At 44.2% G+C, this 23,714-nt stretch overlaps 1 protein-coding gene across 3 annotated transcripts; it reads right to left on the reverse strand.

Annotated features, from left to right (window-relative positions):
• Positions 1–138: 138 nt before the first annotated feature.
• On the reverse strand, positions 139–6,816 carry LOC123112714 (flowering time control protein FPA). 3 transcript variants are annotated; one of them, XM_044533785.1, is made up of 8 exons: positions 6,398–6,816; positions 5,579–5,821; positions 5,398–5,472; positions 4,540–5,306; positions 3,869–4,457; positions 3,636–3,749; positions 3,180–3,338; positions 139–492 (listed from the first exon to the last, which is right to left on the reverse strand). In XM_044533785.1, the coding sequence occupies exons 1-7, from the start codon at positions 6,743–6,745 to the stop codon at positions 3,198–3,200; spliced, it is 2,277 nt and encodes a 758-aa protein (XP_044389720.1). In that variant the 5' UTR covers positions 6,746–6,816; the 3' UTR covers positions 139–492; positions 3,180–3,197. The 3 variants fall into 3 exon arrangements, with proteins under 3 accessions (XP_044389720.1, XP_044389719.1, XP_044389721.1); XM_044533784.1 differs by having other exon boundaries at positions 3,180–3,749; XM_044533786.1 differs by lacking the exon at positions 139–492 and having other exon boundaries at positions 2,389–3,338.
• Positions 6,817–23,714: the final 16,898 nt, after the last annotated feature.

A 23,714-nucleotide genomic window follows, 5' to 3' on the forward strand; every position in this document is an offset into this window, starting at 1 on the left:
GCGCGCGCTATTAGCTTAAAACATGAATCTACCATAATATATTTCCTGGTTCTTGCACACCAACAAAGTTTGGCATAGGAACCTATAACTTCGAATCAATTTAGCAAAAGAAAAAAAGCAATGTCACACATGAACTCATAACAAGAACAAGTTTTAATACATGTCAAAACCCAGAAAACCAAACAAGTACCACATGTCATGCCAAGGAGGCCGCATAGACAAACAGACGCTCATAATGTTCAAAGCTGAAAATATCTGACACCTAAAAAGCAGTACAGGGATGCAAAAGGAGACATTTGAGTTTTCCCTTTCTGGATAGTCTGAGGCAGGGAAGCTACTAGTGCAGTTGATGCTTGATTGTCTGTCCCTCTCCGGTAGGTAGCAACCGATTCCACGTCAGGGTGAAGCATAGATAACCGCCAGCACACCACCATGGGCCGAGATTCTGTTCCGCTGCAGGCGAGGAGATCGAGCAAGCCGTCGAGAGAGTACCTACACATCACACGTTTCCGTCAGACACAAGTTGTCATACGTGTGTTTTGTTCAGGTAGAGTCACACAAATCAGAATAATACGGTGTTCGTTTGTACGAGCAAAGATCAGAGGCACTTAGCCGAAGGCTTCGCCGTACTACCATGTACTCGCTGACTCAACTTATAATAAAATAATTACTACTCCCTCGGTCTCATAATATAAAAACATTTTTGACACATAATATAAGAGTGTTTTTTACCTACGGAGCGGAGAGAATGAGTGGTTTGTGCGCCTACGTAACAGCGTCATTTTATTTTATTTGGTAAAGAAAAGTCAGCACGTGGCTTTGCGTAACCGTATGCCTTAAGCGGGATCGGAGGTAAACCGAGAATCTGGGAGGCAAAATGGGTTGGACTGAGAGCGAGCTTTTCCTCCGGACAGAAGAGTAGAGCTGGCAGACGACAACCTACTGTTCAGACGATAAGTTACTGTAACTTTTTTCCTGTTGTCAGCGCCCCTTGATGATACAATGATCTGTAACCGGCATCTGGTGCCAGTTATTTTTTACAGCAATTTTGATGTTCGCGCCTGCTCCTTTTCCCGTTAAAAAAGCAAATATATTCTACTAACTACTCCATAGTGGGGTAATCAGTTGAGGTGAAGTGCCGTTGCAACCACCACATGCATATAATAATTACGAGTATGAAACAGACGGCACGTTGAGAGAGAAATAGGGCAAGCATAACAGATGGGGAGAGGCAGGCAGAGGTAAGGAGAGACAGGATGAGGTTAGAAGTTTATATATACTAAAGCGTCCTCGTTACGATTTGGTGCGTCGTGTCGCAGGACATTTGCAGGGCACGTATAGGGTATTTAAAAAAGAAAGAGCACCTAATCAACGAGAGACATGTTATCTACTCCCTCCTTCCCGTAATATAAATTCATTTGTCCCATAATATAAGATCATTTTTTACACTAGTGTAGTGTAGAAATCGCGATATGAAGACGAAGGGAGTAGCATGGCCGTCCCACTGCACCACGTGCTACCCAAAGGTTGTTCTGTGGTAAGATTTATGTGTAAGGTTGAGCGCACCTGGTTCGTTACTGCATCTTGCAAGTTCCCAAGTACGTGCTACTAATAAAACCTGTACCTTCCAGGATTAAGAGGTTGAGAGCGTACCACACTTTTGCAGGCCGTCTTTGAACTGATATTTTGGTTCGCGAGAGCATCCGGCGGGATGAGGGGTCACGAACAAGGATCGACTTCCACTTTCAAAACAAGCCAACGAATCAACGGAAGGGAAGGAGAGGATGCGTGTCCTAAATACCAGTGGCCATCGCTACGCAGCAGCCCCGCAGGAGCAAATCTGAACTACGTATTTGGACGGCTCGTTCTGCTCAATGTCGTTTACGGGTACAGAAAACAACAGTTCAATGTAGTTTACGGGTACAGAAAACAGTCGCAAAATTGAGCGGGCGTGTGCTCCGACTTAAACGACGCAACTACAGATGTGTGATGAGAATGAATCCGGCGTTTCCAAGAAAGCGCGCACAGGAATTCTGGCACTTCATATAATGGACAGAAGACTATGAAGCTATGCATTGCCTTGTGCAGCCAAGATAGAGATGCATTCTATTCAGAAGTTTAAGGTGAGATCAATTCGCACATTCTGCAGGAGCTAGGGCTTCGCACAGCCCTTTCACACCCATCACTGCATATTTCGAATGTTTTTCGGGCCAAGACGATCCTGATGGCCCCTGCTAGGTGTGAACGTATGCTACGCAAGGTTTCGCAGGGATTGGGCATCAGCAGTGTCCGCGAAGGAAAGCAAAGCACCATGCCGAAATCGTCTCATCGTAGCATGAGAAACGATAGTCTCGATGTACCACGAGAACTGCAGACTTGCAACTTACATGCAAGTGAATAATGGTTTTTGCTTTGTTTCAAATCACCAGTTTGGATTCAATAAGGCCAGCCATTACATGAAAGATGTTCATACATTATATCAATCAAAAAACTAATAATGCCTCTAGCAAGCTATGCAACATTCTACCATGACTCTTAAACTACTGCAGTCAAAACTAGAACAGACCCTAAGTAGAACAGAACTCCAGAATTCAATCAAGATAGAATACGCGGATATCGATTTATTATGCAAGCAACAAATATCAACAGATAATGCACATAAAACTATCAAGCTAATCAAAAGGATACATGTGTGAATTTGTTAGATAAACTTTAGTATCTAAGCCACTAGTTCTGATCCGCTTAATTGTACCCGTATTGCACAACCACATACCCACCACGCACATGATGCAACATTCATCTGCAGCACCTATCCTAATCTATACCATGACTTGTTAATTAATTACATGATAGCTGCAAGGTTTTCTGCCCGTCTATATTAGTGCAATTAGGATGTGCTAGGTGTGACTTCTATCTCACATTCTAAGTTTTATGGTTAGTTTAGCACTATCCAGGATGATTGGCAGTTATCAATATTTCAGGTAACAACCGCAATTTTTTAACTTTTTGTCAATTATTATATTCCTTACCAAACATCCCAGGAAACTTATGCTCCTTGATTTATCCGTGCAAAATGCGTTTCATCCTCTAAAGTTGGCTAAATCTATTACTATGTCCCTAATTTTAGCAGAAAAGATAAAGCAAACAAAATAACACACTGGGTGTAGAGGTGAGCTTACCTGAAGCAGTATTAAATATCAAGATTGGTTTCCAGATCCACGTTGTAGCTGCAGCAGTAAATTGTGAGCAAACTGGAGGGTTGCCTGGTACTTCTTGTTCTTATCCGCCTCTTCAGTAGCTTGAGCAGAACCAGAAGCAACATTTTGTTGCTGTTGTACCTGAGAGGAGAAATCCGGGTTTACCCTATCAGTGGGGAATGACGTTGACTGATGGAGCTGTGCCAAATTCCCCATCTGGTTATTTGCTGCCAATGGTCCATCATTCATTTGGTGTGGGGGAGGGACTGGTAGGTTGGTATTGCTGGACTGGAAGTTAGACTGGCTAACTGATCCTAAGGAACCGTAATTGTTTTGAGGAGCGTAATAGTGTTCTGGTTGATACTGCTGCTGTGTAGGGAGAGCAGACACGGGTCCTTGTGTAGGGAGAGGAGGTGGAGGAGGCAAGCTTAAGGTAACCTCAGGGTTGTAAGCAGTATGTATTGGGTGCTGCTCCTGAGCACCGACCATGCCCCCATAGCTTGCTGGAGCTTGCCTGCCGAACTGCTGACCGGATTGCTGAAGATTACCCACCTTCTCAAAGGATAAATAAGAGGTCAGTGTTAGATTTTCATCTTTCCATACGATAGGAAAAGTAGATGCATCATGCAACAGTGATCCCACAGGTCTCTTCCTGTGGAGCTCAGGGTTACCTGACTATTTGCTGGAACTGTTGGCTGCACATTTGGCATAAGTTTAGCCAATGTGGCCATAATATCAGGCTTGAGTGACTGTCCTTGCTGTCCTGCTATTTGGCTCATGGGAAAGCTTGATACACCTGACTGAACTGCTTCCTCACGTAAAGATCCCCGATAATCAGCATCCTGATGATGGTTGCCATTAGCAGAGCCCATATTGTAATTTCTTTGCATCGCTAGCATGGTATCACCACCATCATAATAAGCTTGTGATTCTGGTCCAGTCAGTACAGGTCTCTGGACAGCAGCATTGGACATCTGTGGAATGTGCAGTACCACGCCATAAAGGCGCTCCGGACCATCAACTTGCAGAACATTCGTCAGGAAATCCGATGGCGGGACCAAAAACAAAGTGGTTCCTGCATCAACCTTAACAACCCCTGCGCGACTTTTTGAGCCCAAGTACCGCAGAAATTCAGTGTAAGACACAAAATCATCTTCACTGTCCGGTAAGAAGAAGACAATTTCAAAACCCGAAGCATCTCCATAGTGCTTTGCCAGCATATCTAATCCTGTTCTAGCGGAGATATTAACAATGTCCGGTCTGCAAAGAGAAGTGGAATATATGTAAGGTCAGTAAACTATACAAGAAACTTTAGAAAAAAGTTGAAGTGGTTTGTACTCACAAAGGTATCTCAATGCCCCTCCTTATAGGCAAGCAGCGAGCACGACAAACAGGAGATCCACCTTTGGCAATACTGCCACGCCAGAAGTGCCCAAGGGTTGAAGTTTGGTGTGCCGTGCCCTGGATCCGAATAACAGAGCTAAAGCTCTCATCAGCAACCGGCTGAAGACCCTCACTGCCTGCCCTTACATGGTAAGGGTCCATGCCAGCATCCAACCTCACCCTTTTGGCTTCTCTCGGATCAAGCGCATTATGAGCAGAATGTACAGTCAACAAAGATGAGCCAGCTTCAGGTGCTGGAAGGATACCACCAGTGATTGGCATTGCACCATAGTCCAAGTATCTTGATCTTCCACGTCGAGGATCATACCCTTGTGATGTGCCATGACTACTGCGACCAGCACCAAAATAATCAGGTGCGGCATATGGACTATCATTGTACATCTCTGATCTAGGGAACCCAGCAGGTGGTGTTAGGTTATCAAGTTTATTGGGTGCAAGCCCACTGCTGGAGAAAAGAACATGAATCCTTGTATCATTGAAAAGACGCCCATCTAGAAGATTCTTAGCATTAGAAGCTCCTTCAATGGTTGCAAACTCCACAAAAGCATACTGCCTTTCTGGAAAAACTTTGATGTTTGTAACCACACCATGTGCTGCCATAGCCCGCCTCAGTGCCTCCTCATTAACTTTATGTGTATTGGGTAAACCCACCCAGAGAACATTGGTAGGATTTTTTGCCTCTCTCATTCGTACTCCAGCAGAACCCTGACAAAAAGAACATGATATGACAGTAAGCAACCCGCAGATCAAAGAGGACAGTACAACAGCAAGAACCAAGAGAAGTAAACAACAGTACCTTTGCATGTCCAACTCCCATTTCACCGGGTGGCAACGATCCTCTACTGTTGAAGTTGCCTGCTTCCAACCGTTCCTATCCAAATCAGTACAAATAACTAAATAATAAGAAAGCATCCCTTCAAAAACTGCAGCCTAGGAAGAACTATTCACAAACTCAGTCAACAATAATAGATGCATACCGCTCTGCCTCTGGACCTCTGGAAATCAACACACAATTCCTTGCCCCCTAAATCTGCCCCATTCAAGGCTCTATGGGCAGAAATGGCATCTTCCAGCTTCTCAAAGTCGATGTATGCAGAAGTTTGATCATGGGAGAATGCAACACCTTCAATCTTTCCAAACTTTTGAAACTCCTCCTCTACCTCCTGCTTTGAAATAGACGGACTAATTCCTCCAACCCATAGGTTCCTAACAGCTCTAGCCTGTAAAAACCAATCAACAAACACAAGTAAGCATCATGAGGGCATAAATCTTTACACAACGCCAGCATAGCAATTTCACCCTAGAACAACGATCACCAATCTAGGAGTATTTATAAAGGATAATGTTCAAAAAAGCGGAAGGCCACAGCTTAGAGCAATGGGCGCTTAAGCGCGGTTTAAGCTCGCTTGAGCATTTTTTTAAACTTGGCCAGAATTTGGCTGTTTTGATTAGTATGCACAGGAAAATAGGAAACATGGCACATGGGTAGTTGAAGTAGCATCTAAAATGCACTTCACAACATAGCAAATACACATCAGGTTCACACAGCAAGCAAAATGAGTATTGACAATTAAAATGCAGTTCAGTTCAAATAGACGGGAAAATTTTGTTTTTGCCACTCTAGATTTTGCCAATTTTCCTTATGCCACTCTAGATTTTGACATTTCACTTTTGCCACTCTTAGCTTTTGATAATTATCACAATTATTCACATCGCACTGCAGCCAGATCCCGGGGGGATCCAAGGTGGGCGCGGATCCGAGTGGGGGAAGAAGGAGGGAGGGGGTGAGAAGTTACCGGCCGGGCGAACTCGACACGGATGAAGGCGCCCTTGACCTTGGACCCGCGGAGCGCCTCGAGGGCGGCCCGGGACTCGGCGACGGAGCGGAAAAGGACGAAGGCGTAGCTGCGGGATCCGGTGCGCGTGACGACGCAGTCGAGCGCCTCGTGCGGGGCGAAGGCCGCCATGACGTCGTCCTCGCCCGCGTGCGCGGGCAGGTTGCCGACCCACAGCGCGTTCGTCTCGTGGGCGGCCCCTGGCGCGGCGGCGGCGCCGGCGGGCTCCGATTCCTTCGGCGGGGAGGCCGACGGCCTGGCGGGAACCGCGGCCTCGGAGGGCTCCGCGGGCGGCGGCTCCGACGACATCGGCGGCGGCGGGGATCGGCGGCTTAGGGTTAGGATTTGGGGATTCGGCTGTCTGACGAGGAACGGAACGGGGCGATGTGAACGGGCCCGCGGGCCGGGCAGTATTAATACCGCGGGCGAGGCTGCGCCGACTCCGTGGCGGCACGTGGGACCCTCTCCAGCGCCTGACACCTGGAGACGCGAATCTCAAAGCGATCGTGAACCCTGTTCTTTTATTCCTGACCCGCAGCCGCGCCACTGAATCCCTTTTTCATTCTCAGCTGTCGCCCACGCTCGCCCCCGCCGCCGCCGCAACTCTTATGACCGCTATGTCCCACAAGCACCGGAGCCCCTTCCCCGCTGCTATTCCCTTCCGTCCACGACCATGCTCCTCGGCGCTCCGGCAGCTCGGCCATGGAGGCTCAAATTCGTTCAGGCCACATCTTTTTTTATCAAAAGGGTTTACATCCGCGCAGCAAGAGCTCGCGGACCTAACAAGGGTAGCAGGTCAGATGTTTACAAGACTTGCCGAGGAACGAAAAGACAGGAAATTGCCACCCAGGGCAGCAACACATCCAACAAGTTTGCAAAGTACTTCTATCATCTAGTACCGAAGGAGAAAGAACTAGCCTATTACAAGAACCCTCTCTCGGACGAGCAGGGATCAGCGCGAGTGCGCTTTGAGCGTGAGTCCAGCTAGCCCCCCTCTCGCGCCAGTCTTGGTCCTCCCTACTAAGCAATTCGTAGCAGTTCGCCTATTCGCCAGTCAGTAGCAGGAGACAGCGCCGTGGTAGAATTGATTGATCCCTCACACACAGTATCTTCCACTGGTGAAGTAGTGCACAAGCTCTCCCCAAGACCACTCGAATATTTGTCCACGTCACGCTTTAAATAGTGGATAGTGGGCTGGTAGCGGATTAGGGTTAGTATAAAGGAATGCGGATATCAGGCGATATTGCGGGCGCTATGTCCGTATAGCGGATTCGTGAAACCACCAGATTATTGTGTATATTTTTAGATCATTAACAAAAAGTAATGACATTTAGTTTGAGCAATAGCGGCTGCTATCTTCGCTATTTGAAACCATGCGGCACACCTTGAAAACAAATGTCATTACGCATGGTCCAAATGCTCCAAATGGCAGCAACACAAGCAATGTTAACAACAGTTTTCTTGTTATTATCACACCACATGGCAGACAACTCTAACATGTTTTTTGGATAACTAAAATCAGATTTCTTTCACAACCACACAGTCGAAGAATAAGTGATGTACTGATTCATCCTCATTACAAAAGACACAAGTCATGTCCTCTACGGGACATCTCTTGGCCAGATTGTCTCTAGTGAGGATCTTATTATGAAACGCAAGCCAAACGACACCAAATATCTGTTCGCGACCCGGATTTCCAATAAGTTTTTCCATACAGGGGTAGTGACCCCATTCAGGCCACATCTTTGTATGAGAACAAATTCAGAAGGAAAAGAATTGCCTATGTTCAATTTTTTTACTGCTCATAGTCAAGCACCAACGATATACAGAGAAATTAATGATTGAGTCATCTAGTGAGCCAAGGCGACGAGGCGGAGCGAGCTTAGTAGCGCACCAATGTCGGCGAGAAGCTTGGCTTCAGACAAGGCGTGCGTACAGCCTGCGTAGTGAGCCGCTGACGGTGCCACAAGTAGAGGCGCCCAGGAGCATCGCGGCGGCCGGCCGATGTGGAGAGACTGACCAGGATAGGATTCAATGGAGATTTGGTTTCAACAACGCGTTTGGTGTTAAAAGTGAAGGTTTGAGTGGTGGTCTGGTCCTACACACATACAGGTTTTATTTTCTGTATTTTTCGTACGTATTTTCTCTATATTTGTACAGGTTTTACAGAATAGTCTCTATCATATTATACACATACAATCTCATCATATCATACACATACAAATCTCACATCATATCATACACACATACAAGAGTCTAATCATCATATATATCATGTCATCATCAACATCATGATCCAACACAAATGATGCCTCCCGTCATCATCTCGAAATAGTGATAGAAATTTTCACATGTCTCGAATACATGCAACTACATGGTCATCACATGCACATGTTTCATCATCCATCTAAACTATGATATAGAAGAGAAGAGCAGTCACTATGAGGAAGAGCGAAATTATGCAGTAGCTCATGAGGCGTCGCCTCTGATCCCTCTCGCGCGCTAGTGTGAACCTCAAGTAACTAGCTTTCGCTTCCGCTCTGGTATCGAACCCTCTCTGGTTGCCGCTCGAGAACCGGTACACCTGTGCCTGACACTCTGGCCACTCGTTGTACACTCCTGGAACCTTCCCTATGTACACGGCATAGCACTTCTTTGCCATCGATGGTCTATGTACCTATCAGAGATGCATTTAACGATATATAATATGCAACATAATATACATACTCGAGCAACATGAAGAGAAAGAGTAAGCAAACAGAAGCAACATATAGTAAACATAATTAACAAAGTTCATCGTAACTAATTAACTAGCGCTACGCAAGTTCAGCAGGACTGTTTACACCATAAAGTTTCAAAGTTGTGTCGAATACATAAAGTTCAAATTCAACGGACACGCCATCATCGTGATCGTCAATCACGAGAATTTCCATTGGTCCATGTCCGTAAGGATGCACCCTAGCTTCATGAAAGGTGTCATGTCCAATCGTTGTAGGCCTATGCGAACTCGGGCGTGACCCCGCGATATAGGGCCACCATGGAACTGACGGAAATCTGCCCTAGAGGCAATAGTAAAGTTATTATTTATTTACTTAATTCATGATAAATGTTTATTATTCATGCTAGAATTGTATTAACCGGAAACTTAGTACATGTGTGAATACATAGACAAAGCATATTGTCCCTAGTATGCCTCTATTTGACTAGCTCGTTAATCAAAGATGGTTATGTTTCCTAACCATAGACATGTGTTGTCATTTGATGAACAGGATCACATCATTAGGAGAATGATGTGATGGACATGACCCATCCCTTAGCTTAGCATTATGATCGTTACAGTTTCATTGCTACTGCTCTCTGCATGACTTATACATGTTCCTCAGACTACGAGATTATGCAACTCCCAAATACCGGAGGAACACTTTGTGTGCTACCAAACGTCACAACGTAAATGGAAGATTATAAAGGTGTTCTACAGGTGTCTCCGAAGGTGTTTGTTGGGTTGGCATAAATCGAGATTAGGATTTTTCACTCCGTGTTTCGAAGAGGTATCTCTGGGCCCTCTCGGTAATACTCATCACTATAAGCCTTGCACGCATTGTGACTAATGAGTTAGTTGCGGGATGAAGTATTACATAACGAGTAAAGAGACTTGCCGGTAACGAGATTGAACTAGGTATGATGATACCGACGATCGAATCTCGGGCAAGTAACATACCGATGACAAAGGGAACAACATATGTTGTTATGCGGTTTCACCGATAAAGATCTTCATAGAATATGTAGGAACCAATATGAGCATCCAGGTTCCGCTATTGGTTATTGACCGGAGATGTGTCTCGGTCATGTCTACATAGTTCTCGAATCTATAGGGTCCGCACGCTGAACGCTCGATGATGATTTGTATTATGAGTTATGTGATTTGATGACCGAAGTTTGTTAGGAGTTCTATATGAGGTCACGAACATGATGAGGAGTCTCGAAATGGTCGAGAGGTAAAGATTCATATATTGGAAGGTTGCATTCGGACATCCGAATGGTTCCGAGTGATTCGGGCATTTTTCCAGAGTACCGGAAGGTTACCGGAACCCCCCGGGGAAAGATATGGGCCTTATGGGCCATAGGAGGGAGGCTAACCAGCCCACAAGCGGCTGGTGAGCACCCCACAAGGGAGGAGGCCGAATTGGACTTGGGAAGGGGGCGCCACCCCCCTTTCCTTCTCCTACTCCCTCTCCTTCCCCTTTCCCCCCTTCGGTAGAAGGAAAAAAAGGGTGGGGCCGAATCCTACTAGGACTGGAGTCCTAGTAGGACTCCCCTCTCCCTGGCGTGCCCCTTGTTGGCCGGCCTCCTCCTCCCCTCCTTTATATATGGGGGCAGGGGGCACACCAAAGGCACAACAGACAACACAAGTTGATCTTTTAGCCGTGTGCGGTGTCCCCCTCCACAGTTACACACCTCGATCATACCGTTGCGGAGCTTAGGCGAAGCCCTGCACTGGTAGCATCATCATCACCGTCACCATGCCGTCGTGTTGACGGAACTCACCCTCAGCCTCAACTGGATCAAGAGTACGAGGGACGTCATCGAGCTGAACGTGTGCTGAACGCGGATGTGCCGTACGTTCGGTACTTGGATCGTTCGGATCGCGAAGATGTTCGACTACATCAACCGCTTGACATAACGCTTCCGCTTTCGGTCTAGGAGGGTACGTGGACACACTCTCCCATCTCATTGCTATGCATCACCTAGATATATCTTGCGTGATCGTAGGAATTTTTTTGAAATTACTGCGTTCCCCAACAGGAACATCCCATTCTCTTCGACGACGTCTTTCACGATGATCATCAGGACGTCCCGCTGGATGTGATAGAAGTCATTCCTAAGTTTATTATCTGGTTTGGCTCCTATGGCTTCGGCCCATTTGCGGATATGGGCATCGGATGAATATGTCATGCCAAGTTGTTGACGATCCCTTTTGAATTCCATCATGTGATGGATGACGCAGAATCCATCGTTCAAACTTGTTGCCAGTTGCTGGACGTAGCAGAACTCGGTTTTATGTAAGAAAGCCGACGTGTCCATCCTTTGTTTCTTGATTTGAATGTGGCCACCCCTCATGTGGAAGCCAAGGAGAGCACGATCCAGAACACTCTTAATGTGTGTGTATTCTTTCTTCATCGTGTTTTTGGACGAGTCCAAATACAGAGCGTAGGAGACTCGTGGGTAAAGAATGCTAAGGATGGTGTGTCCCTTGCTGCGCAAAATAAATACACCTCAAATTAGCCTCCCTACGTGCGAATGAATGATTGAAATGTACCAAAGGGTGTGTTATAGCGGCTATCCAAGAGTGACTTACATGGGATGACAAGGCGACATAATCCTTTCCTTGTCCCTATTCTTTACCATGAAGTCTTTGATGTACCTTGTCGCAGCTTTACATTCCACATCGTTGATTCCCAGGAAGCCCTCATGCATGTAGTAGGGGTCCGCTATCTTCTCTGTCTCCAGCACATGGTCATGGAGTCTCCTAAGATCCTCATGTATGGCCATGAGACCGTCCGACGGTAGCACTGGCTCACCCACGGGGTGTAGTAATGGCAAACCTCTTACCGATACACTGTCGGCAATCCTGGTCATCGGAGGTGGCTGGCTGCTAGAAGCAGCTTTGCCAGTAGCAGAGCCTTTCTTCGAAGGTCTCTTCCTCTTCTTCTTCTTGGGTTGAGCTATTGAGCCTTCCAGACCCTTCCTGGCGCCCACCACCGTGTTGTCGGGCTAAGCACTACACGACCCTCGGGTACTTGACCCTAGGTTGAGGTGGCATCCGGAGGCGTGTCCTCCGAGGACTCCAGGAACAGAGACTTCTTGCACTCAACCCGAGGACATTCCAACTCTTGTGCATCATGCATCTCATATTCACGCTCATAGGGTGAGTCATATGGCGACTGGCTCATCATTTGTGCATCGTCATAGCCGGTATTAATGTACCGGAGAGGGTCATCCTCATCCATGTCATCATTCATATCTTCTTCCATGGGGGCGATAGTTGGACCCCCTTTATCATATTGTGCGCTCTCAACCAACAAGACAAACGGTGGTGGTCATACATTGAATCGGTATAGTTATCGTTAGTGTCACTAGTGTAGAGATGTGCTATACAAACGGTTTTTAACCCCTTTTTGCGATGGCATTTGAAACCATTGCCTTGCTAGTGTGGGCGATAAGGGGGGTCCTTCCCGCACGACCCAGAAGTCGTCGGGGATAGGCCCTCCGGTCACACACGATGGGAAAAATGAGCTCGTGTGCGATCGAGCTAGCCATCGCATACAGTTATATAGGCCCAATCATTTCTGAACGTAAGTACATCCCACACAGCGAATCCCAGAGAAACGTTTCCATTCGTATGTACATCCCACATGATTTTTTATGTGGAAACGTTTGTGCAAGGTGGCCTAACACAAACGGTTCTCTGGCTGAAGTCGTGTGTTATTGTTCATTGATCCAACACGCCTAGTTTATAGAAACCATGTGAGTAGTTTGAGTTCATCGCCCACGGTGTTATCTGTGAAACCATTTGCAATATAAAACCCCAATAAGAAGGCTATTTGGCCTATTATTGATAATCTATTTAGTAATCAAATTGATGTTTCTTATAAAACACACCATATATTTCATATCCGTGTAACAGCAACCAGGATTTTATAATTGAATTGCATTAGATAGCTTCAGCACTCAGTTACATCATATACACAACATCACCAAGTTTCACATGCAACATCGAAAATCTTTGGAAAGTAGCATCATACACGGTAAATAGATAGATGAATCTGTTGGAGAACGTAGTAATTTCAAAAAAATTCCTACGCACATGCAAGATCATGGTGATGCATAGCAACGAGAGGGGAGAGTGTCGTCCACGTACCCTCGTAGACCATAAGCGGAAGTGTTATGACAATAGTCGTACGTCTTCACGATCGACCGATCCAAGTACCGAACGTACGGCACCTCCGCGATCTGCACACGTTCAGCTCGGTGACGTCCCACGAACTCACGATCCAGTAGAGCTTCGAGGGAGAGTTCTGTTAGCACGACGACGTGATGATGGTGTTGATGAAGCTACCGACGCAGGGCTTCGCCTAAGCACCGCTACGATACGACCGAGGTGGATTATGGTGGAGGGGGGCACCGCACACGGCTAAAGATCAATGATCAACTTGTGTGTCTTGGGGTGCCCCCCCCTTGACAGTGTCCTGGACTAGGGGGTACTCACCATGTCGTCTCCCGATCAGTTGGATTGGGCCGAGGACCCCCATGGCCGTATACTCATGGGCCAGTTCGGACAACCCCTGCCGCATACAAGGAAGGCTCCACAAGACTTGGCGCCCAAGACAAGGACTCTCCTAAACCCTAGGCCTCCGGTGTCTTATACAAACCGAGTCCAGGCTAGTCAATAGACAATCTCATATTCATTACTACAATCTCGTGGTAGACACCTGTACTATGTACTATCCCCCATATGAATACAATCAAAAGCAGGACGTAGGGTATTATCTCTTCAAGAGAGCCCGAACCTGGGTAAAATCCTGTGTCCGTGTTACCATCGCTCCAAGACGCCTAGCTTGGGACCCCTACTACGAGATATGCCGGATTTGACACCGACATTGGTGCTTTCATTGAGAGCCTGCTAGGTGTCGTCGCGTTGTGATGGATCTTCAACAGACGCCAACTCAGGTGTTATACTTTCTGTTTATTCCGTTTTATACAGATCAATTCTTTTGCAAAAGCATCGCTACCGCTCCGTGCTATTTTTTTTGTAGATCAGATTTGCCACCGAGCGTCTAGAGACATGGCGGCAGGAGACATGGCGGCCGAACCCTGCGCCAGCATGGGGGAAGTCAGCAGCGCTAGGGATGCATCGCCCCCGGCTACCCGATCGGGGCCAGGCCCGTATGCTGGACGGACAACAAAATATGGGATCTCCCGAGGCACCAGTTTGATTGATGAACAGTGTGGCCAGTTTTGCACGTACAAGTCGGTATGGAGGAAAACTGCGTTCACGACGTCTGGCACCAGCACGCGGTCATCGGCCTGATACGTCTCCAACGTATCTACTTTTCCAAACACTTTTGCCCTTGTTTTGGACTCTAACTTGCATGATTTGAATGAAACTAACCCGGACTGACACTGTTTTCAGCAGAATTGCCATGATGTTGTTTTATGTGTAGAAAAGAAAAGTTCTCGAAATGTCCTAGAAATCCACGGAGGCACTTTTTCGAATTAATAAGATTTTTTGGCAAAAGAATCAATGCCGGGGGCCCACAGGCTATCCACGAGATAGGGGGCGCCCCCCCTAGGGCGCGGCCTCCTATCTCGTGGGCCCCCTGGACCTCCACCGACCTCAACTCCAACTCCATATATTCACGTTCGGGGAGAAAAAATCAGAGAGAAAGTTTCATCGCGTTTTACGACACGGAGCCGCCGCCAAGCCCTAATCTCTCTCGAGAGGGCTGATCTTGAGTCCGTTCGGGGCTCCGGAGAGGGGGATTCGTCGTCGTCGTTATCATCAACCATCCTCCATCACCAATTTCATGATGCTCACTGCCGTGCGTGAGTAATTCCATCATAGGCTTGCTGGACGGTGATGGGTTGGATGAGATTTACGATGTAATCAAGTTAGTTTTGTTAGGGTTTGATCCCTAGTATCCACTATGTTCTGAGATTGATGTTGCTATGACTTTGCTATGCTTAATGCTTGTCACTAGGGCCCGAGTGCCATGATTTCAGATCTGAACCTATTATGTTTTCATGAATATATGTGTGTTCTTGATCCTATCTTGCAAGTCTATAGTCACCTATTATGTGTTATGATCCGACAACCCCGAAGTGACAATAATCGGGATACTTCTCGGTGATGAGCGTAGTTTGAGGAGTTCATATATTCACTATGTGCTAATGCTTTGTTCCGGAACTCTATTAAAAGGAGGCCTTAATATCCCTTAGTTTCCATAAGGACCCCGCTGCCACGGGAGGGTAGGACAAAATATGTCATGCAAGTTCTTTTCCATAAGCACGTATGACTATTTACGGAATACATGCCTACATTACATTGATGAACTGGAGCTAGTTCTATGTCACCCTATGTTATAGCTATTACATGAGGAATCGCATCCGGCATAATTATCCATCATTGATCCATTGCCTACGAGCTTTTCATATATTGTTCTTCACTTATTTACTTTTCTGTTGCTACTGTTACAACTACTACAAAAAACCCAAAAACATTTATCTTTACTTTTGCTACTGTTACTATTATTATCATACCACTTTTGCTACTAAACACTTTGCTGCAGATACTAAGTTATCCAGGTGTGGTTGAATTGACAACTCAACTGCTAATACTCAAGAATATTCTTTGGCTCCCCTTGTGTCGAATCAATAAATTTGGGTTGTACTTTACCCTTGAAAGCTGTTGCGATCCCCTACACTTGTGGGTTATCAAGACTAATTTCTGGCGCCGTTGCCGGGGAGCATAGCTCTATTCTCTGAGTCACTTGGGATTTATATTTGTTGATCACTATGAAGAACTTGAAAGACGCTAAAACCAAGATTTTGCCCTCAACTACGAGGGGAGGTAAGGAACTGCCATCTAGCTCTGCACTAAATTCTCCTTCCGTTATTAGTAAGCTTGCGACACCTAAACCTGCTACTACTATGAATTCTGATATGTTGCATGTTATTGATGATGCCACTTCTGCTATGCATGATGAAACTACTTTTGTGCGTGATACTACTTTGCCATTAGGTGAATTTCTTGATGAACAACTTGCTAGAGTTAGGGGGAATGAAAATATTGAAGAACCTATTATTGATGATAGTGATGATGAAGGTTCTCCCAATGATTATGTATTGCCTGTTGTTCCTAAGGGTTATGTTATGAATAAAGAAGCTGCTAGAGCTATCCTTGCTTGCAATGATAGATATGATCTTAAGAAATTATTAGCTAAGTGAAAGCAGCAGTCTCTTAATGCTAGAATGAAACCCAATCCTGCTTTTGCTACTTCACCTATCTGTGTTACTGATAAGGATTATGAATTCTCTGTTGATCCTGAAATTATTACTTTAGTTGAATCTGATCCTTTTTATGGCCTTGAATCTGAAACTGTTGTGGCACATCTTACCAAGTTGAGTGATATAGCCACCCTGTTTACTAATGATGAGAAGTCTCGCTATTTTTATATCCTTAAGATATTTCCGTTCTCATTAAAGGGTGATGCTAAGACTTGGTATAATTCTCTTGCTCCTGGTTGTGTGCGTAGTCCCCAGGATATGATTTATTACTTCTCTGCTAAATATTTCCCTGCTCATAAGAAACAAGCTGCCTTGCGGGAAATATATAATTTTGTGCAAATCAAAGAAGAGAGTCTCCCACAAGCTTGGGGGAGGCTTCTCCGGTTACTTAATGCTTTGCCTGATCATCCTCTTAAGAAAAACGAAATACTTGATATCTTTTATAATGGACTAACCGATGCTTCCAAGGAATACTTGGATAGTTGTGTTGGTTGTGTTTTCAGGGAAAGAACAGTCGACGAAGCTGAAATATTATTGAATAATATGTTGACTAATGAAAATAATTGGACTCTTCTTGAGCCAGTCCCTGAAGTAATTCCTGAACCAATTGAGCCAACTCCTGAGCCTATTCCTAAACCCACTCCGAAGAAGAGAGGTGTTTTATTTCTCAGTCCTGAAGATATGCAAGAGGCAAAGAAATTAATGAAAGAAAAAGGTATTAAAGCTGAAGATGTTAAGAATTTACCACCTATTGAAGAAATACATGGTCTTAATATACCGCCTGAAGAACCACATTGTCTTGATAACCCGACACAGGTAGTAAAGGTAAATTCTCTCTATAGATATGATAAAGTTGAAATACCCTCTACTAAATTTCATAGCCCATGCTTAGATGAATTTGATGACTTTATGGCTAGACAAGAAAGTTTTAATGCTTATGTTGGTAGAGAGTTAAAGAATAATGCTTTCGAGATAGGACACGTAAGCGATAATCTGGCTAGAGTTAAAGATGAACTTCACCGTGTTAGCAAATATGCTTCTATGGTTGCTACTCAAGCTGAGCAAGTACTTAAAGCTCAGAATGATTTGCTTGATGAATTAAATAATAAAAATGACTTTGTTGTTAGAGTGGCTACTAGAACTGGTAGAATGACTCGGGAACCTTTGTATCCTGAAGGCCACCCTAAGAGAATCGAGCAAGATTCTCAGAGAAATAATTTAGAGGCACCTAGTTCTTCTAAAAAGAAGAAAAAGAAAAACGATAGAACTTTGCATGCTTCTAGTGAACCTACTGTAGACACACCTGAGAATCCCAATGATATTTCTATTTCTGATGCTGAAACACAATCAGGTGATGAACATGAACTAGTGATAATGTTAATGATAATGTTCATGTTGATGCTCACCTAGCAAAAACAATGATGTAGAGATTGAACCTGCTGTTGATCTTGATAACCCACAATCAAAGAATCAACATTATGATAAGAGAGATTTTGTTGCTAGGAAGCACGGTAAAGAAAGAGAACCATGGGTTCAGAAACCCATGCCCTTTCCTCCTAAACCATCCAAGTCAAAGGATGATTAGGATTTTGAGCGCTTTGCTGAAATGATTAGACATATTTTCTTACGTATGCGCTTAACTGATATGCTTAAAGTAAATCCTTATGCTAAGTATATGAAGGATATCATTACAAATAAAAGAAAGATATCGGAAGCTGAAATTTCACCATGCTTGCTAATTACACTTTTAAGGGTGGAATACCAAAGAAACTTGGAGATCCGGGTGTGCCAATGATACGTCTCCAACGTATCTATAATTTTTGATTGCTCCATGCTACTTTATCTACTGTTTTGGACTATATTGGGCTTTATTTTCCACTTTTATATTATTTTTGGGACTAACCTATTAACCGGAGGCCCAGCCCAGAATTGTTGTTTTTTGCCTATTTCAGTGTTTCGAAGAAACGGAATATCAAACGGAGTCCAAACGGAATGAAACCTTCGGGAATGTGATCTTCTCACCGAACGTGATCCAGGAGACTTGGACCCTACTCCAAGAAGCTTCCGAGGAGGTCACGAGGGTGGAGGGCGCCCCCCTGGGCGCGCCCCCTACCTCGTGGGCCCCTCGGAGCTCCACCGACGTACTCCTTCCTCCTATATATACCTACGTATCCCCGTATGACCAGAGACGGAGCCAAAAACCTAATTCCACCGCCGCAACTTCCTGTATCCACGAGATCCCATCTTGGGGCCTGTTCCGGAGCTCCGCCGGAGAGGGCATCCACCACGGAGGGCTTCTACATCAACACCATAGCCCCTCCGATGAAGTGTGAGTAGTTTACTTCAGACCTTCGGGTCCATAGCTAGTAGCTAGATGGCTTCTTCTCTCTTTTTGGATCTCAATACAATGTTCTCCCCCTCTCTCGTGGAGATCTATTCGATGTAATCTTCTTTTTGCGGTGTGTTTGTTGAGACCTATGAATTGTGGGTTTATGATCCAGCTTATCTATGAATAATATTTGAATCTTCTCTGAATTCTTTTATGTATGATTGAGTTATCTTTGCAAGTCTCTTGGAATTATCCGTTTGGTTTGGCCGACTAGATTGGTAGTTCTTGCAATGGGAGAAGTGCATGGCTTTGGGTTCAATCTTGCGGTGTCCTTACTCAGTGACAGAAAGAGTTGCAAGGCACGTATTGTATTGTTGCCATCGAGGATAACAAGATGGGGTATTTATCATATTGCATGAATTTATTCCTCTACATCATGTCATCTTGCTTAAGGCGTTACTCTGTTTTTAACTTAATACTCTAGATGCATGCTGGATAGCGGTCGATGAGTGGAGTAATAGTAGTAGATGCAGAATCGTTTGATCTACTTATCACGGACGTGATGCCTATATACATGATCATACCTAGATAACCTCATAACTATGCTCAATTCTATCAATTGGTCAACAGTAATTTGTTCACCAACCGTAAAATACTTATGCTCTTGAGAGAAGCCACTAGTGAAACCTATGGCCCCCGGGTCTATTCTCATCGATCAATCTCCATCATTTTATTTACTCATTTTGCTTTTACCTTTTTACTTTGCATCTTTATACCAAAAATACCAAAAATATTATCTCTATCAGATCTCACTCTCGTAAGTGACCGTGAAGGGATTGACAACCCCTAAGTGTTGGTTGCGAGTTGCTATCGTTTTGTGCAGGTACGAGGGACTTGCGTGTGACCTCCTACTAGATTGATACCTTGGTTCTCAAAAACTGAGGGAAATACTTACGCTACTATGCTGCATCACCCCTCCTCTTCGGGGAAAACCAACACAAGCTCGAGACGTAGCAAGAAGGATTTCTGGCACCGTTGCCGCGGAGGCCTACGCAAAAGTCAACATACCAAGTACCCATCACAATCCCTATCTCTCACATTACATTATTTGCCATTTGCCTCTTGTTTTCCTCTCCCCCACTTCACCCTTGCCGTTTTATTCGCCCTCTCTTTCCCAATCTCCTCCTCTTTTTCCCTTTGCCTTTTGTTTGCTCGTGTGTTAGTTTGTTTGCTTGTCATCATGACTAGTCTTTTATCTTCTCCGTTATCTCCCGAGAATGAAGTGCTAAATTTTAAACAAAGGGAGGGAGAAAATTTGAAAGATGCTTGGTATAGAATTTGCAATGCTCAAAATAGATCTACCAGGAAGCAATCCACTTCAGTTCTTCTTCACAATTTTTATGTAGGTGCTGATCCTTGGTATAGATATATCCTTGATACCATTACCGGAGGGAATTTCTTGGGTAGCCATACTTTTGATTCATACAATGCTTTAATAGATTTATTTGGCTCACCTCCTCTTTTGGTTAATGGAACTATGTTAACTTTGGAGCATGTTATGCAAAGGCTTGAAATTATTGAAAACAAAGTTGCTACCATTGAATCCATTGAAAATCTAGATAAAAAGATTCATAATCAAATTACTCAATATGGATCTAAGGTAGGAATGGCTTTGAAAAATATTAAGGAGAAGGAACCCATGGTTAATGAGAAAATAAATTTAGATTCCACGCGAATTGATAAACTTGAGGGTATCATTACCAACTTGGGAACCGCTTTTTCTTCCGTAAAGAATACTCCTAGTCCTCCCACTAAAATTGCCAAGCTTATGTATGTTCCTAAAAATAAGGGTGAATCATCTAGTAAGGAAACTGCGGATCTTAGATCCATAAGTATTCATCCCGATCTTTTTACTATCATTAAGGAACCATTTGCTACAAATGATTTTTTTCGATCTTGTGCCTAAAAGTTTGATAATTACTAGAAATAAAGAAAATTCTAAAGGAGGTAGATGCCTCATTGAAGAATTGCCTACCAAAGATGGCAATACCTAGATCTATCTTTGCTTTTATGCCTAGCTAGGGGCGTTAAACGATAGCGCTTGTTGGGAGGCAACCCAATTTTAGTTTGTGTTTTTTTGTTTTTGGTTCTGCTTAGGAATAAATAATCCATCTAGATTCTGTTTAGATGTGGTTTTATCTTTTAATTAGTGTTTGTGCCAAGTTAAACCTATTAGATCTTCTTGGAAGATAGTTATTTGATCTTGCTGTAATTTCCAGAATCTTTGAGCTCAGTGCCCGAATTGTTAAAAATCACCAGAACGTGATAAAATATTTATTCCAATTGCTGCTGATCAATAAACAAATTTCCCAGGTCGCTTAATTTTGATAGAATTTTTGGGTTCCAGAAGTTTGCGTTAGTTACAGATTACTACAGACTGTTCTGTTTTTGACAGATTCTGTTTTGTGTGTGTTCTTTGCTTATTTTGATGAATCTATGGCTAGTAAAATAGTTTATGATCCATAGAGAAGTTGGAATATAGTAGGTTTAACACCAATATAAATAAAGAATGAGTTCATTATAGTACCTTGAAGTAGTCTTTTGTTTTCTTTCTCTAACGGAGCTCACGAGATTTCTATTGAGTTTTATGTTGTGAAGTTTTCAAGTTTTGGGTGAATTCTTTTGATGGATTATGGAACAAGGAGTGGCAAGAGCTTAAGCTTGGGGATGCCCATGGAACCCCCAAGATAATCCAAGTACACCAAAAAGTCAAAGCTTGGGGATGCCCCGGAAGGCATCCCCTCTTTCGTCCACTTCCATCGGTAATTTACTTGGAGCTATATTTTTATTCACCACATGATATGTGTTTTGCTTGGAGCGTCTTGTATTATTTGTGTCTTTGCTTGTTAGTCTACCAAAATCATCCTTACTGTACACACCTTTTGAGATAGCCATACATGTTTTGGAATTTGTTAGAATACTCTATGTGCTTCACTTATATCTTTTGAGCTTGTTAGTTTTGCTCATAGTGCTTCACTTATATCTTTTGAGCGTGATAATTTTTTGCTCTAGTGCTTCACTTAGATCTTTTAGAGCACGGTGGTGGATTTGTTTTAAAGACTTGACCTCTCATGCTTCACTTAGATTATTTTGAGAGTCATTAATAGCATGGTAATTTGCTTAATGTTAATATACTTAGTGTTCGAGATATGTGAAACTTTCTTTTGAGTGAATTGAATACTAAGATAAATCTAATGCTTAATAATTGTTTTAAGATATGGAGGTAATAATATCAAAGTCGTGCTAGTTGAGTAGTTGTGAATTTGAGAAATACTTGCGTTGAAGTTTGTGAGTCCCGTACCATGCACGTATGGGTAAAGTTATGTAACAGATTTGAAGCATGAAGTGTACCTGGCTTGTGCATCCTTATGAGTGGTGGTCGGGGACGAGCGATGGTCTTTTCCTACCAATCTATCCCCCTAGGAGCATTTGTGACACCCCAAAATTTCAATCTTGTTTTACTAATTAAAATTTTGCCTAGAAACTAAAACTTTTATTTTCTGTATTTTCCTTCTGATTTCAGGACCACTCTTTTCTTTATTATTATGGAGTTTTACCCCCTAGTGAAATCTTTTCAATCATTGTTGGACTTAATTTTTTTCCCTCTCAAATAAAACAATTCTTTATCAGTGGGATTATTTGCATAATTATTTTCCCTGATGCCTTATTTCTGTAAAAATGATTTTTCTAAGCTTCAAGGCCTCTTTTACACTGTAACCCTTTGATAAATTCATTTAAAAATTCCAACAAAAATTGGAGATGTCATGTGATGTTTTTAAAACAATTTTACACAAAGATATATTTCATTCCTTGGATATTTTGAGTTCTACACATGATTTTCAAATCTGGTCCAGTGGGCAGTTTTACACTGCAACCTATTTAAATATTTCTTTAAAACTTCCACCAAAATTTTAGGATGTCTATATGAGTATGTTAATTATCTTTTTGCAAAAACCCAGTGATGTCCTTTGAAAAATTTGAGTGAATCAACCAATTTTCCATTCTGGTCCAACTTGATGATTTGTACAACAACTATATTTTAAGTTGCTCCTTTATCCATGATTTCTTTTCCTACTTGTAGTCCTCCCTGCTAAACCCTTAAGTCTAGAAGAGTGGACCCATTGGAGGATTTTTAGTGCATGCAACCATGCTCTCTTCTTTCTGTCCAAAACTGATGTTTTGCAAAACTTGCACTAGCAAGTTTGTGCTTTGGACAAACTAACCTCACCACCCTCTCTTTCAACTAAAGAGACCCCACTCTGGAAGTTTTGGCCACCCCAAGAGATGCCTAGGTGCATGTGGCATTCTGTCGAGCACCCTGTAGGCATGACCAGTTTTGACATGAGTCTTAGCTTGCACTGTGATCTTGCTTCCCTTGCCTAACTACCTTGTCCAATAGACTCCTAGCTACTCATAACCTAGGTATGCTAATTCCCAGCCTCACCCGAGACCTCTAACACGCCCTGACATTTCGTCGAGCACGTCCCGTGCGTGCTCTGGGCGCGAGCAAAGCGCGCGTTTTGCACGTGCCGCGCCCGAGCCGCCACGTCGCGCCCCTGGTTTTGCCCACGCCACAAAGCCGCGCCACGCACTCCCCTTCTCACCAGAAAACGCCAAGAAGCCCTGGTGCCCCGCAGCACCGCCGTCAGAGCCCTTGGCGGCACGCCGGCGTCCGTAGCGCGCCTCTGCCAGGTCGGTGCCGCCCAGGCCTCTTCCGCTCGCCACCTGCCCCTGGAACAGCTCATCCTCATCCTCTTGAGTGTCCTCTAGGTCTCGTCGTTGCCACGACGCCCTGATGCTACAGGGAGGCGGTTCGCCGACGAA

Source organism: Triticum aestivum, chromosome 5B (assembly GCF_018294505.1).
Source record: "Triticum aestivum cultivar Chinese Spring chromosome 5B, IWGSC CS RefSeq v2.1, whole genome shotgun sequence".
Taxonomy (NCBI): Eukaryota; Viridiplantae; Streptophyta; class Magnoliopsida; order Poales; family Poaceae; genus Triticum; species Triticum aestivum.